Source organism: Homalodisca vitripennis, chromosome 1 (genome assembly GCF_021130785.1).
Source record: "Homalodisca vitripennis isolate AUS2020 chromosome 1, UT_GWSS_2.1, whole genome shotgun sequence".
Classification (NCBI taxonomy): Eukaryota; Metazoa; Arthropoda; class Insecta; order Hemiptera; family Cicadellidae; genus Homalodisca; species Homalodisca vitripennis.
In genome coordinates, this window is record NC_060207.1 from 115,538,690 (window position 1) to 115,555,774 (window position 17,085).

Below are 17,085 nucleotides of genomic sequence, written 5' to 3' on the forward strand. Positions count from 1 at the left end.
ATAACTTGTAATCTTTCCTTATTTTCATATCTTCTAAGGATTCAAGATATATATATATATATATCTTCTTGATCGAAGTAACAAGGCAAACTAAACTAGTGGTGTCGGATTATAATTCACTAAAACAGTAAGCCAGCTGCATCCTCCACTCCTCTAAAACTTTACCACTGAAATAGTGAGTAACTGATAGGCCTACATGTCTGTCTGTTTGAAAAATACCGTAGAGATCTATAGTATTACCTCATAAGTGCTTTCACTAAGTTGTGAGACTAATATTCAAGCTTGACGATTGCGTGGGAAGCGACGAGTAATTTCTAGTATATTAAATAATATGGCTGGTAGTAATACTACATGTTAATAATGTTGCTGAATAAGAAACATGCATATATACAAAAGACAGTAAAAACTTTAGATACAAAAACTTTAAAAGGGAATTCGAAATGTTATGCGAATTTTTGTTTGCCTAGTAGGGGAAAATAAGTTAACAGTTATTGCTAGTGTTCATTAAGTGTTAGGTAAATAACATGAAATCATAAAGTACTTATTTCTAGTTGTAACATTTATTTCTAGCTTACAGCTATAGAATCAAAAGTCAACTAGGAAAAGTCTATTAGTTTTTAATATAACAATAATTAGAGTTTTGTGTTGTAAACATTCGTTAACAGAAAATAACACTGCAAGTCCACATCAAAGTTTGTTAAGATGATACTAAATAAGTTTCGTTATATTTAAAAGATCGACGGATTGTAACGTAGATTTATTAAAAAATACTGTTAGTCAGATTGATATTAAAGTTGATCCTTGAATAACTGTCACATAATTCACTCTACAGGAGGAAACCCAACCAATACTCCGTTCTCGGGCGACTGGGAGTTAATTAAGCTGGTGGGAGCGGTTAATCAAGGTTACCTTGCCTCAATGTGTTATATTACAGCCAAGCTGTGACTGAAGAATCACAGTTCTACTTCCGGTCATGATGGGTTTTCGCCTTTGATTTTCATGACATATTGATATTAATACAGATCTTCATCTCGGGTATTTTATAAGATAAATAAAAATTGGCTTATTTTTAACTCTGAAAGTTTAAGATGGTTGCCGTTTGAAGTTGTATTTGGTTGGCACGAAAGTTCTCAGGTTTTGTATCTACGAATTGAGGACTCTGTGGGAAGGTGGTCCATCTCAAATGTCTTACAGGATTGCGCAGGAAATAGAATTCGGTCACAATGCACTATTAGATGGATTAAAGCGTATTGGAAAGGTGAAAAAGCTTGAACATTCTGTGCCTCGCGTCTTAACGTCAGAAATTGTCACGTTTCGAGGTATGTCCTTCTTTGCTCTGCGAAACAAAAATAACCCTATTTAGGATCGATTCACGACTTACGATGAAAAGTGAATCTTTACAATAACCGGAGATGTCGTGACAGTGGTCGAACGCCGACGAGCCTCCCAGTACATCCCACAGGCGAAACCTCACCAAAATAAGAATGTGATTACTGTACGGTTGTCTGCAGCCGGCGTGGCGTCCTAAACGTTTTTGGAACCTGGCCAAACCATCACAGCCGAGTTCTATTGTGAGGAAATCAACGAAATTTACCGAAACTTGCGTCAGCAGAGATTCAACCCTGTTCCACGTCAATGTCTGTCCGCACGTTGCACAAATTAGCGTCCGATAATTAAACAAATTGAACATCGACTACCACCTTTTCAACCACTTTAATAACTTTCTTACCAATAGAACCTTCGCTAATTGGAACCATGCAAAAACGGCTTTCATCGACTTCATCGAATTCCGAGCACGAAATGTTTAGGTTGTAACAAGTTGGCAAAAATTTGGAATTATCTGGTGATGCTTTTATGATTAAAGGAAGTTATGCTATTTTGAACTTTATCTTTTAAAACCCTGAAAAAGTTTACACCAACCTAATAGGTGAATCCAGCTTAACTTTTATAATTGAATAAGGAATTTCAATTTTCTAAATCATTCATGTAGTATCGAGTACGAAGCTATTATTCTTTTTTAGTTAATTGAGAATTAATACGTAATAGTTAGTTTAGCATGTATGTTTTTTCCAAATGGGAAGAAGTTCTGTGTCGGACTTCACCTACGTAAATTTTCACATTTTACATGCTGGCGATAGGTAAATTTATACTACTTTCACTGTCAGGTGCTAACAAATACATAAGTTGATTAATACTTGTATAATGTTTCTGCAAACTTACTATTATATATGTTATTGTCTCAGCGTTAGAAATGCCTATCATTCGAGGGCCTGGAAAAATTAATTTTTAGGCTGTCTGGTTCTCTACAAGATGTCAATAAAATGAACTGACCTATAGACTTGAAATTGTTCGTGAAACTTTATTTCTATACGAGAAACGTAAGTGCATGTCACTCCATGATATTTGACAGAGTTTGCAAACATTTTTACGTTGCCTTATTGTTAATTAACATATGAAGCCTAACTATCCTGACATACAACACCATTTTGTATGACTTGGTTTGTATAATCTTATAATTTGAACTTCAGTGAAACCCAATTTAATGATGATCAATATGAATGGCAAGATAAATTAAATTTCTAACATAATAATAATGTTGAATAAAATTCAATAAAAACATGTACAATAATTCTGTTTTTATGTTAATCATCTTGAAAACCCAATCATTCTTTTATTAAATCCTGTATATCATAAAAAACTTAAGTTTAATCTTTAAAACATAGTTGAACTAACAAAAACCTAGAGTTTTGAAATGGCAGATATTTTAAAAGTTTTAATATCGTTTTTGCATAATTCGATAGCATTTTTCTAGCTCAATTTCGCCTCGTACGTAAATTCGATGTCGTCCCGCAATAGGTCACTTTCGAGTAGTAGTGAAATGTACCATTCCATAAAATGTCAGTTCTGTCTGCCAGTATTGAAATTAGGTATAAACTTTGTTTTGCATTGAAATTCAACGAAGCCTGTAACGCTAATAAGTGTTGTCCGGTATTCTTAACGTGTACAAAACCACTATCATTTTTACATAATTATTCGTTATTGTAATGGATCTCAAGATCTTTTTAATATTTATGGCTTTTAACACTATTTAAAAGTGCTAATATATTAATACAAGGCTCCCAATCGATTTTAAAAACAGTAATATTTCAGCTTTTAAAACCATATTAAAAGATCATTTAGTGTCTGTTTTGATATCATTTCATTATTTTAATGCAAACAATGGGAGTGGATAATTAAAATACATTCAATATCAGTTTTGTGGTAAGGTAAATAAAATAAACCTCATGTACTTTTATTTAAATAAAGTATCATATTGTAGCAACGTTTCTTACACTATTTGAATACCAAATGAAGTACAATAACATGAGCGGATTAAGTCTCGTTGAACCGAAGTGAGTTACTCCTAAGCACCTTGTACTAATTTCCAGTAGCTCGGAGCTTAATCCAATTATTATCTCATTTGCGTTGCCTCCAGCTACGTTTGAGGGCGCATTTAAGTACGTATTCAGTTAATTGTTACATACCAATGTTTTATAACATTTTCAGACTAAACGAACATCAATTTACGTTTTATAAGCTCAAGTTTGTATACATTTTTCAGTTACGGCTGCCTTATATACTTGGCGACACAAATAGCATCGGGGATGAAGTATTTGGAGTCCATGAAGTTTTTACATAGAGATTTAGCTACTAGGTAAGTCTTACAGTGCATGTGTTTTAGATATCATATTACTTATAATAGTCAAATTAGTTGTCTGTATGTTTTAGTAACTTTTGTATAGATAGATGAACATATACTTAAAATTGGTTAAAACCAATCTTTAAATGACCATTGCTCTAGACCACCATCTATATTACTAATCCACACCACGTGAAAGCTTGGTTAACATAATGTAATTCATTAAATATATCAACTATGGATATCCATAGTTATATTTCATATATACATCGATATATGGAGATACATATTTCTTCAACATATATGACACCGTAACTGCCAATGAAATATTTTGCTTATTCAGGTGAGTTGAAGAAAACCAAGATTTGAACATGGTTGGCTATTGCTCAACTAATATTGCAGAACAATGCTCAGTATGGTTTCTCCTTAACAGGTACTAACTGTGTGATAATTCAGATGTTTTCTTTGTTGAAGTTATTTTCTTCCTTGATTATTTCTATGGTTGCTTTTCTGAACCTTGGACATTAGTGTGGTATTTATGCAAATAACGTTTTGTCGAGTTCTCAGTTACACCATTACTTAGGCGGGTTAGCTTTAAGATAAAATAATATAAGGCCCTACCATTGTTTCTATTCTCTGACAAATGAAACATTCCGGGACTGAAAATGTTTGAAAACTAGTAATGAGTTCATTTAATAACTAACGCCTTTGACATATTCTTAAAAGTAAATACTTTGCTCTTGAGAAAAGGTATAACATAATCAAGTTTTTTTTTAACTAAAGACTGTTTCTGTGTGTCAAGGAATTGTCTGGTGGGTCCCGGATACGCAGTGAAAGTCTCTGACTTGGGACTAGGACGGAGTCTCTATTCCGGAGACTATTTTGACCTGGACGGGAGAGACACGCTACCCGTTCGATGGATGGCTTGGGAGGCCGTGCTGCTGGTGAGACAATGATATTTCAAACGGAAGTAGAATATGCCGATTAGCTAATTGGGTGGAGCCATTCTTTAAGTAGGCGTATGAACCCTTTTGAAGTAGTTTTCAAATTCAGTGTGACAGCATACTTTTAATACTGGAAGAGTGCTAGATATTTACAATACTTTTATATGTAGAAGGCTCATGTACATTACTGGGAAAATGTTATATACCAAATTAAAGATTTGCGTCAAGATATATATTTGATTAAGGATCGTGTTATGGAAAACTATGATTGAAGGTTATTTTTGACGATGGAAGGATTGTGAAGGAAACAGGATTTTTCCGGACATTTGCCATCGTTCAGTGAAACGAGAAAACAGTAACACTACGTTTCGAGATCTGCAATCTGATCTCTTCTTCAGGTAAAGAACTAACCTAATACATAATTACAAACTAGGTTAAAATAAACAAATCTTACTAAAGCGTTGTGGCACGCCTAAGTCAGGAATCACAACCTACATGTTGTTTGTCAACTTCACTAACTCTAAAGACATGCACTTAATACAAAACTATACCAAACACTAATCATTAAAACTAAACTACGGAATACAGGTCACAATACGTCTTCACTCGTCTACTAACCACCTACGACTGACCAGAGGGACTAGCCAATGGTAATCGTGAGTATTCCGTAGTTTAGTTTTAATGATTAGTGTTTGGTATAGTTTTGTATTAAGTGCATGTCTTTAGAGTTAGTGAAGTTGACAAACAACATGTAGGTTGTGATTCCTGACTTAGGCGTGCCACAACGCTTTAGTAAGATTTGTTTATTTTAACCTAGTTTGTAATTATGTATTAGGTTAGTTCTTTACCTGAAGAAGAGATCAGATTGCAGATCTCGAAACGTAGTGTTACTGTTTTCTTGTTTCACTGAACGATGGCAAATGTCCGGAAAAATCCTGTTTACTTCAAAAACTATGATGTGAGAAAAACTTAGTTCATGTGACCTAAAGAAAATGACTTCCAATTTAACGCCTGGTGGGCCACTCGTTAATCGATGTCGGACATCAAAATAAGTGTAAGTGTTGGAAATTGAGATCTCATTAGGTATTAGCACCTATCGACAAATGAGATAACAATTGACATTAATACGTATGTTCCTTCATTTCAAAAGGAGTAGATTTATAATGAACAACAAGCGTAAACTATACAAAAAAATATACTAACACTTTCGTTCGCATATTGGTTTTATTAACTTTTGCTATTAAATCTGTATTTTTTAAATTTGTACTTATCCGAGTGGCTTTACATTACTCGCCCACAGAGTAAACCACCTGTATTAATATTATTATGTGTTTTAGTTTAGTTTTTGAACTATTGTATGGATTTAATATACAAAATCGGCACGTTACTGTAGTCCTTATGATAACGCTTAAGGAACATCTGTATATAACTTCACCGAACATGACCTTTAAACCGCAAAATCACTAAAGGATTTAAATATTCAATAAAAGTGTGAAGAGGAACACATTATCAGTAAAATAACTGTTTATATTTTGTAAATGACTTTTTCATAAGAAAAATAATGGCAATGCATTAATATGTACAACTTTAGAAAAGCGAAAAAAATGTTAATTAAATTGATTTTGACATTAACAGAGTTTTTAAAAGAATTAATATTTTACATAGAAACTGTTATTTACTCAAATAGTTAATGGTAATATATTAATACGTAGTTTAATGAGTTCGTTTAAAATATAAAATTTAAAAGTTAATTCTAATTAAATATGATTACGCTTACCGTACGATTTATCAGGAAATTGCGTATATTATAAATATGTATATTATAAATTGTCATAACTCAAGTTCGTTGGCCAGCGTGGCAACGCCTTAAAACTTATAAACTTCACATATCTGTTATTTATAGATCTTGAGCATGTTTTTTCTATTGCATACAACTTCTTGTAATAAGCAATATTTTGCATCTTTAACGGTTCTTTAGATATCGAGGTATTAGAGGAATCGGTTAGGTTACATTTAATTCCCATGAAATAAGTTATTAATATTTCGTATTAATATTGTCACAGAATATACCAACTTCTTCTCACTGAACCTAAAAGATTATTAAAACATATAACTACTGTTGAGAATTAATCATAATTAGCAGATCAATTAAAATTAAATAAATGTTTAATTTATCTGTTGTACCACATTCACTATTCACAGAGCCTCTAATATGTGGTTGAGTTACTATTAGAGAGCCGATTGCATACAAGGCGTTGATGTGTTGCTGTTGTTATTATGCACATGAATGTCAAAATGTACACGTTCCTCGATATAGTCATCTCGTCTTCTGGGCAAATATGACATAGAATTCATGAATTCCGTAATGTTATAACAAAGTTTAATGTGTATATTACCATTGTACGCTTTTGAAAGTTCCTAGAAAGTAAGTGATTATTAATTATCCTTACAAAAAATATAACCTTAAAACATTTTCTCTGAAACTCCACTTAAATAGATTATACTGTTTACTGGGGCGTTTGGCTTAGTTAACTTGTTTACTCCGGATTCAGCTAATGGGTTGGTGATCGCTTGTTGACGCAGAACGGCCAGAATCAATAAGTTCGCTATCAAATGCGAGTTTAGATATGCATGCACCGATACCCGATAATGGAAGTGGGTTGTGGAACGGGTAAAAAACTGCGCTACATCGGGAACAACCATTAGATGGCGATTTGTTACTCGACTGGCCGCAGCTGTCCGGCCAGCCTAATGATGATGATGAATGGTTCGGCCACCGATGAAAACATAGGCTTTAGTTTGGCTGCATTTGTTACTTGAATCAAGGGATGACTAATGTAAAAAATATGTAGTATAATCTCTCCAACATAGTCTTTGTGTTTTACGTAGCAGCACTTATCAATAACATTAAGAATCTAGGTGGGTATCAGCCTGAGAAGATCAAATTTGGCTTATGATATTCTTACTCGACGCATTAGTTCTCTATTAATTTGGACATATGTCTAGTATATCTCGGGTTTAGTAGGCGTTTTCGGGTTCACTAGAAGTTAGAGATTACCTTATCATAACTGAGCAGCACAATCAGAACATTTTCTAATCATTCGAAGCCACATTAAACTGTGAACGTGATTTAACGTCACTGTTATCTAGGCTATTGATACGTGAACATTTCTAAGACAATTTAGCACATTGTCGACCTTATGTGATATTAAAAATGTATTTATTCTACGAATCAACAATATAATAGAAATATTTGTTAATGTAACTTAAGGAACAATGGTAAAGATGCAGAATAGGTAACAAACCTAGTTCTAGTCTCAGAAATAAATGGTAATATATAAAAAATTGTTTTATTTATCTGGAATTATTTTTATGTAACAAAAATCTACACTGCCTGTATATCCTTGCTAGGGCAAGTTCAGCAGCAAAAGCGACGTTTGGTCCTTCGCAGTCACCCTCTGGGAGATCCTGACTTTCGCGCGGGAGCAGCCCTACGAGGAACTGGGAGACGACAAGGTCATTGACAACTTGTCCCACTTTTACCAGAATGATGGCAAACAGGTAAAATTTGACTACACTGCGATTAACTTGTCACTAAAATTGATATCAATAATTGTTATTGAAACGAAAAATTCATGCAACAAAACTTAAAATGACTACTTGATGTCATAAATGGTATTATACTTTAAAATACTGATTACAACACATTCTATTACAACTCCTATTAAAATACTAAAATGAGTAGTATTTCAAAATATTGTTACGAATATAGAATATAAAACCTTTGCAAGATTTTTAAACTTATATAAACATTAAGTTGACATGATAATTTTTCACCTAATCTGAAATTAAAAGGTTTTATTAAACTACTTTCAAACCTTATAAACCCTTCATTAGCAGATATCAAAACTGTACATCACAGCTTTCCAGGCATCATACTTGCCATTACAACCTGTTTTCAAGACTTGCTATTGAACTCGTATTACTATTTTCCATCAAGACTTATTACTGAAATTACGATAAAATATAATTATATATAAATTTAACAAAAAGTAAGTATCGAAACTGTTGTTAAAACGCAGAACTGAATTAAACCTTGTTATCTCCACTTGATTTTAAATGCCAAAACGTTCTATAAACATTACTGATTACGGACGTACATGATGTCAAAACTTGCTAAAAAAATAGGCTACAATACTGTATGTTGTTCAATGGTTGACAGTTTTACTGTGAATTTAGCCATGTGCAATGAGTTTTCAGACTCTGGTGCTGTTGCAGAAATATTTGCCCCAGCCGTTCAACTGTCCCAAGGAGATCTACGATCTGATGTGCGAATGTTGGCAGAGGAATGAGCCAGAGAGACCAAACTTTCGTGAAATACATCTATTCTTGCAGAGGAAAAACTTGGGCTACAATCCCGATATGGACTGAACCGGCTGTGAAACAGATCTTATAAAATATCCTTGTTACAGAACAGCAGTGCGTGCATTAGGGATCAGACAGTTAAACGAAAAACATTTTTGTACAAGACGTAAATATTTCTATCAATTACCGTTCCAAGTAAAGTACGCTTCTGTTTTAAACAGCTGTATTTAAATATGTGGTTCATCCATACTTCATACTATTGTCCTATATTAAATATAGAATGGAAAAATGTTCTTACCTCAGTTTCTTTGCACAAGTGTATTATTAAAATTTGTATCGCTGTTAAGAAAAATAGCCTATTTTATTTCATGTAATTGTTGAATCACACGATACGAAACTATAATATAAACATATGGTAAATATTTATGTTTGAAAAGAAAACAGTTTTTATGCTCCCGGCTTGATATAGCTGTATGTTATGAGTAATTAAAACTCTTTGAAAATCTGCATAGCTTACAAAAAACCGTTATCCTTAGAGGTAAAAAAGTTAAATACCTTCAGGGAATTGCTATGTAGAACATTCAATTCCAACACTGTGTGTACAGCATCTTGACAATCTTACAGTGAAGTTACTTATATATTCGGAGGAATTATAAAATAAATATTTCATTGAATACTTAATTAAAACCTATTTTAGCCGGCTATTTTATTAGGATTTTGGTGAAATATATTACACGTACTTTATTGGAATTCAAAAAACCGTATAGTGTGTGGATCTTTTATCGCTTTAAAGTAGTAGAATTAAAACAATTTTTTTATACATTTATTTAAATAGTTCAAACATGATTTTTAATACCCAGTCGATTTTAAATTTTCCTCTTTAGTAGCAATGTGTTATATAAATTCAGTGGAAAACTTTAAAATCAATTTCATTTATTATATTTTAAAATCTAAAATTATACCTGTAGATTATAACTTCTATAGAATTATTAGATAATATGTATCTCAGTATAGTTAATAATTGACACATATTCAAATATTTGGGGTAAAATTAACTGTCATTAGTATTGATTATCACGTATTTTTATAGGTAAATTTAACAATCTTAGAGAGTTGAAAAACCTTTAAGACCCAAAGGGCTTTTGAAGTACTTATAATTCTTTTACACCATTTTAGTTACGAAACTTACATTGGCGTAACTTCATTGAATTAAACGTGCTTTTTTGTTTTTACGGGACCTCCGGACTTTCAAGTCATACAAGTTGTACAACTGTTTGGTTAATTTCTTCATGAAAGTAGAATGTATGTATCAGGGATTTTTAAAATTTTGAAAACTAATTTACAGTGGTTTTTATTACTAATATCTAAACAATGTTCAAAAATAGAGTTAAATTTGTTTAATTATTTTAATGAAATCTTGATTATAAACCCATGCTACGTTTAGAAAAAAACTCAACTAACTGAACAGTATAAAATGTATGTTGCTAAGTTGAAAAAGTGAACTGTCAGAAAAGCAAAACAATCCACTTTGTTATTTGTTGACCTAATGACATTAAAGCTATCCAGAGCTGTGTGACAACTTTTACTGTTTTTCTTATTAGTGCAGAAAGAAAAATTCAGAAAGAAAAATATATACATGTTCCAAGATAAATCATGCATGATTCTGCAGTTAAAACACCACTATTATAGTAACACTTAAAATTTTAATTTTTAACTTTTTTTATCGCATGGTAATTTCTTTAAAATTTTGTGTGTTTAGAAATTAATGTAGTGATAAGAAATAATGTAGAATTTGTTTACCATGAATTACCTTCTTTATTGTTTTTGCATATGTTATTATATGTTAATAACATAATATTAAAAATAAGTCTAAGTGCTTATATACACCTTTTCAAACATTTCTAAGCCAAGCTTAAAATAAATAGTTTTTATGGACGTTTTACATTACATATTCGTTAAATGTCAATAATAACTTGTTATCTACGTATTAAATGGATATTAATACAAAAACAATTAATATCAGTCGCAGAATAACTAATAAACTTTAATAAAACGCTGTTTTAATTTTAAAATATAATACTGCGATATATGCTATAGTATAGTATATAGTTTCGTTGGCCTACTTATAAAAAATTAATTGGTTTGGTTATTTATTTTTAAGTGAATAAAATGAAATATTCCTTTCCAGCAACATTCGTGGCTCAATAACACGACAAATCGCATCCAGGCCTACTTTTTTTCTTATCCACATCCATGCAGAGTATTCCTCAGAATTCAAAATATTCTGGAATATTTATAGCATTCTGTGTTATATAAATAACATAACAGAAATTAAAATTGATAAACAAAACAGACTGAAATTGGGGAAGCATGGGAGCCTTTCACTGCAGTTTCTTATTGCAGTAGCTTTGGTAAATTAGAGATCATTCCATAGTGTTGTATCTTGTTAGCAAGCCCTCTTGGCAAGGTACTTATGAGAACTGGTTGTGCAATAAAAGTCGACTTCTTTATACTCGGTGGCTTTAGATGAACGCCTCCATAGTACCACAGAATTTAAATTCTAATTGTACTGGAAAATTGCTTTCAATTGTTTTCACGAATCTTCTGAATAGTTTTCCCAGTCATAGGTTTTTGCGAGAAGTGTCAATTTCATGACAAGTTACGGTATAGCATTTGAACCACTCTAAAAATAACCAATCCCGTTTTAAATATTCTATGTCTCTCAAGAATAGTCTTATTCAAGAACATATTTTGTCGCCAGTCATATTTCTACCATTTTGAGAAAAATACTATTAAATGCAAGTGTTTTTTTTTTACATAATTATACACACATCAATAATTTTACAACTTACCTCATAAGACCATATACTTTTTTTCTAACTTAAATTTTCTAAAGAAAACACTAAATGTTAATCATAATATTAATTTTCTACTGCTTTTCAGTAAATTATACATGAAGAGTATGATTCTCCCAAATAAATTGCAATTTATTATATTTTATATTTGATATATTACTTTGTTATTTTAACTTTTATATGAATTTAAATTTACTATGCATTTTTTAAGACTAAAGGTAAGGTGCCGATATAAACAATGGCAAATTATTGTGTAATTATTTTGTACAGTATACTCGTGTTCTTTTGCTCTTCATAGTACATTTCCGCTCAAACTTATATATGTACCTATAATGTGTTACATAAATATAAACAATAAGTTTATTTTTGCTAAAACTACGCATATTTAATTTTAATTGACCTTGCATACAGTAATAATTCTTCAAATGTTTAAAATAAAACGTTTACACATTAAAATTATTTATTGCGTATTTAATGTATATCCAAATATCACTTTATCTACGATACGTACCTTATACAATATACAAAAGTACATGAGTGAAGAAAATATGGTATTTGATAAATAAAAATATATCATTTGGACTAGAGAAGCAGCGTAGTCGACACTTACTGCGCCGTTTAGAAAGTTTATACGAGTTTAATTAAAACCAGAACGTTGTAGCGTAGAGATATTGTGCCTTCCCTTCCTCAACTGTGCTTATTCTTGTGATATTGTTGTTATTGCTATACAAATACCTCTTCATTATTTTTTATAAAAAAGTGATTTAGTCAGTCTTGTTAATAATTTCTTCAATAAAACTTTGATAATTAATTACTATGTGAAACAAGTAATTACATTTATTTATGACAGTCTACTATGAATTCTACATGCTGTGAGCAAGCCTATTGTGCTTTTATCTTTTGTGAAGTGATTATGTCAAATTTATGTTGTTAAACTTATGTTGTTTATTAGATTAAAGTAATAGGTGCAAGACATCTACCAGAATATTACTAAAATATACATGATGGCAGTACAGACATTATAAATTATATTTCATCAGTGATACCAGAAATAATGTATTCTCATACATAATATCATTAACATTATTTTATACTTATAACTATATTCCAAATTAAATATTTGTGTACAGTAACTGTAGAACTGCTTAATGGTCATCTATCATTCAAGTAGTCCGCTACGCTTTAAGTTGTGAACATCATATAGAGTTTTCATAAATGTATCATTGTATTTATAGACATTTATGTGTATCTGATCTTTACTCAGTTGTTTCCTCTACCAAGTGTAACTTTGAATAACGAAACCAAGACAATACTGATAGTTTTCGTAACATGTGTTTCTGTATAAGTTGATGTAAATATGGTTTGTATACTTTGGCTCATAATTGTATAAAGTATAATCTGTTTCTCGTCGGACCAGCGATCTGATTACTTTGTATTGTTGCAATGTATAGAATCTATACTAAAAATATGTTAGAACAAAAAATTGTATTACTAATCTGTAATAATGTAATATATGTAAAAATGCGTCTTTTTGTAGGCTTGTCTGCGGACACATACTTTCTGTAGTAAAAAACTTATAAACAGTTGTGGTTTTATTTTAAATCCTATTTTATTTTTTAACAACATCCATTATTACGCATAATATAAATAAAGTGGTATGACATTTTGAAAACATATCCCTAAATAAAGATGTAGTTCAAGCTAAAACATTTAGAATGTAATGAAAAATCATAAGTCCGATTTGTTTTATTTGTTCTACATATCGGAAAAAAACGTTCGTAATACGTAACCACCTTCAGTCCAAAATTAGTTATGCTTTTAGGTAGGACATTATCGATGTCTGACCCTGAAGGATAACTCGGGATGGGGACGTTATGTTTTCAAGACGAAGTTGATAACTCTTGATAAATGGATAAACTCACAGAGGTAAGAAAGATAAATTATACGTTTGCAATTATATAAATGTGTGTAATTAGATAACTGTGTTTACGATATGTAACGAAACACTTCAGTGCATGAGTTAAACTAATTTCCTCGTCCATATATCTATATCATCTTCGTTTTGTAACGATTTTTCTCTCTTCTACGTTTTATAGGCTATAATATTTCATAGCTAAAATTACTAAAGTTATAGTGTTTCCATTTTGTATTATTATTTATGTCAAATCTAACTCATTGATCTAAATTAAAATAATAATACTTTTTTGACGTGACAACGTCTTAAATTAGGTTGCGGCTCGGAGTCACTCATGAAAAAGTGTAACGCCGGGTAACGTTACGATGCCCGTCCAGTGGGTCCGCCGCACGGGATCCGCACGGGATAAAGCAGATAACTGTGGGTCCGCCGCACGGGATAAAGCAGATAACTGTGGGTCCGCCGCATGGGATAAAGCAGATAACTATGTTTATTCGTGAAAATGTGGAGTGCTTAGATTCGTCATTTACAACAACTACAACAATAAAGGTAAATAATTGTACACTGATATTTCATTATCGTAAACTATGATTGATTGATTAATTGTTAGATTGACACAAAACTTGAGAAACTGAGTTTATAGGTTATGTCATACTATTGACAAATGTTGATAGTGTTAAGTAAATTATTAGTTTAAATCACTCTGCAATCAATCGTAATTCAGTCGATTGAGAAGAAACAGCGCGTATTGCTAGTCAAACATTTAAAATAACAAATTATAACCTCTAACCTGTCATAACAGTGCGACCAAACAAACGAACTAAACCGACCAATCACCACGCGCGAAGTTAGAATTTAATTGTGTTTAGCAAGAATTTCAAATTCCAATTTTAGTAAATGTTTTATTCAACTTTACCATTTACAATAACAAATTTTAATTAATTTCAAATTATGTACAATGTTTTAGTAAACAAAATATATTTCTATAGTTAAAATTTGTGCAATTCTTATTTTCATTCAATTCCTTGTTCCTATTGTGCAATTTAATAATATTCATATCAATAAATATTCTACCGAGAAAAAGACGTTGTCACGTAAAATCTTCGCCCGTAAAACCGACTTTACAGGCAACCATAATTTTTTGTAAGATTATATTATACAGTGTGTGTTATAAGTATGGTTACACTCTGTTTAGATTTGTGATGGATAAAGATAGAGGGATGGAACTCGAGACACCTTTCAAGGAAATAGAAGTGAGCTATTAGTCATCGTTACAACGTTGCCCATTTCCACAACATGGGATTTTTGTTGGGGGGGGGGGGGTTGGCTCAAAATTAATTATGAAATGTAAAGACTCATTAAGTGACCTCATTTGAAAGGTCTTGATGAAAGAACAATAACAGTGGTAACTAGAGCTTTATATCTCAACCGAGTAAAAAAGGCAGGTAATTGAAATTAAATGATTGAAAAGCATGGATGGATCCTATTCAAACTTCAATGGACAAAGATAGAAAAATTTAACTTAGGACGACCTTCTATGAAACAAAAGTAAACCATTTCCAAAAATGAGCTTTTTGGGGGACAGTTTAAAATTGTTAAATTAATGTAAACTTACATTATTACTATTATGTTAAGTAATAAAATAGCCATAACTCATTAATCTGTGTTTTTTATATCGTATGTTCAAATTGCTGCCCCAGGACAGTTTGACAATGTCCAAGCCTGTTGTAGAAAATTGAAACGACACGCATTATGGGTCCACGCAGGAAATATTTTTATAGAATTTTACCAAAAATTACGAAACTCATGTTTTGTAATTTTATCTGCGATCCAAGCAATGTTATTATTCACAATGGCAAAACAGGAAAATCTTATTGTAGAGCCAGTAAGATCTTATTCTCGGCTTCTGGAGGGAAATGATAGTCAAGCTGCTTAATTCCAGCTTCTAGCATCCAGATTCCATGTGGCAAAAGTAAGGGAGCATCGATTTAGCATTATAGCAATAGATTTAGCAATATTTAGCACTAGGAGCATCGATCCCTTCAACAACCATTTCTCTAATAATCTACACCTATGGATCTAGTATTTCTTTCTACCTGTAACACGTCACTTTGGGTTAGTAGTGGTCTACTTTTGAACGTCAATTGTATTGCCCAGAAGATGTAAGTAATGCGAGTGACGTCACAGACTGAGGGGAGAAGTGCAAATGGAGGCTACTCGATAAAAACTGCCTGTTATGTAACCAGAGTATGTTTTACTGGCATTATTGACATTCTCTAATTTATGTCTCAACACGAGGTGTATAGTATTAACACACTGGCATGTCCACAGTACATATTGGTTGAAGGATCGTGACTTTATAGGCTACTCAAATGTAATAGTTTTACACAACTAAAGAATCCTTTTCCTACACTCCGTCTATTACGCTTTTCACAGGGAGTATACGTAGCGTATACATGATTTCACTGCCAGTAAAATAAGGAATCAAAAGAACTCCTCACATCCATATAGGAAAAGCCACTAGAATTACGGTTGAATGACCATACACATCAAAATTCTAAAAATATAACTCTTTTTGTGGTAAATCCAGTGTAAAACTAGATTTGTATACTGTAGAAACTGTTCATGGACCCTAATACATCCAGTATTTGACACAGGTATTTGCGTGCTATCTTCGCATATGCTCTGAGGTCGTGACTGTGGCCAGTGGGGTTACCAATATTCAGGCGTGATAAACAGCCAACCCCGTCAGCTGTTTGGATGATGGATGGTGCCAACTGCAGCTAACTATGGCCTTCATGATCAGATTATATCTGAAATGCACATTGCATAGTAATGCAAGGTGTATGATAATGCATAACATTATGATCTAGTACACTTCCATTTTACCACATATACATTATTTATTTTTATTTCTATAATGTATTTGTACTAATTCGTATTTTTATTTCCTCATACCATGTAAACAGCCTTTTACAAAATCATACACACTAAGAAGATATTTAATACATTTCATGTCAACTTTTAATTTTATTCACACATTAGTTCTTACTCGAGGGTTCATTACTATTACCTGTCAGTATAATTAATGTGTAGACTAATTTATTAGGCGTCTGTTATTGAATACGTTATAGAGATTAAATAATAATTAGTCACTCTAAATAATTATTTATTCTATAGTTGAATGGAATTTCTATTGTAGCCAATTTCAACAAGTGCTGCATATCTTGCTTCAGAGTGTTCGAACTCAACGTATCTTAGGAATACTCATAAAGTCCATGAATAACTAAACCTTCATTGGAAGCTATAATTACTGCAGATATAGAG

At 31.9% G+C, this 17,085-nt stretch overlaps 1 protein-coding gene across 1 annotated transcript in view; it reads left to right on the plus strand.

Moving 5' to 3' along the window:
• LOC124369755 (discoidin domain-containing receptor 2) overlaps positions 1–13,426 on the plus strand; it is a 229,729-nt gene extending 216,303 nt beyond the window's left edge. The window contains exons 17-20 of the mRNA XM_046827839.1: positions 3,602–3,694; positions 4,482–4,623; positions 8,035–8,184; positions 8,902–13,426. Of these exons, the coding sequence (XP_046683795.1) occupies positions 3,602–3,694; positions 4,482–4,623; positions 8,035–8,184; positions 8,902–9,054 (538 nt within the window). The 3' untranslated portion in view covers positions 9,055–13,426. The remainder of the gene's footprint in view (positions 1–3,601; positions 3,695–4,481; positions 4,624–8,034; positions 8,185–8,901) is intronic.
• Positions 13,427–17,085: the final 3,659 nt, after the last annotated feature.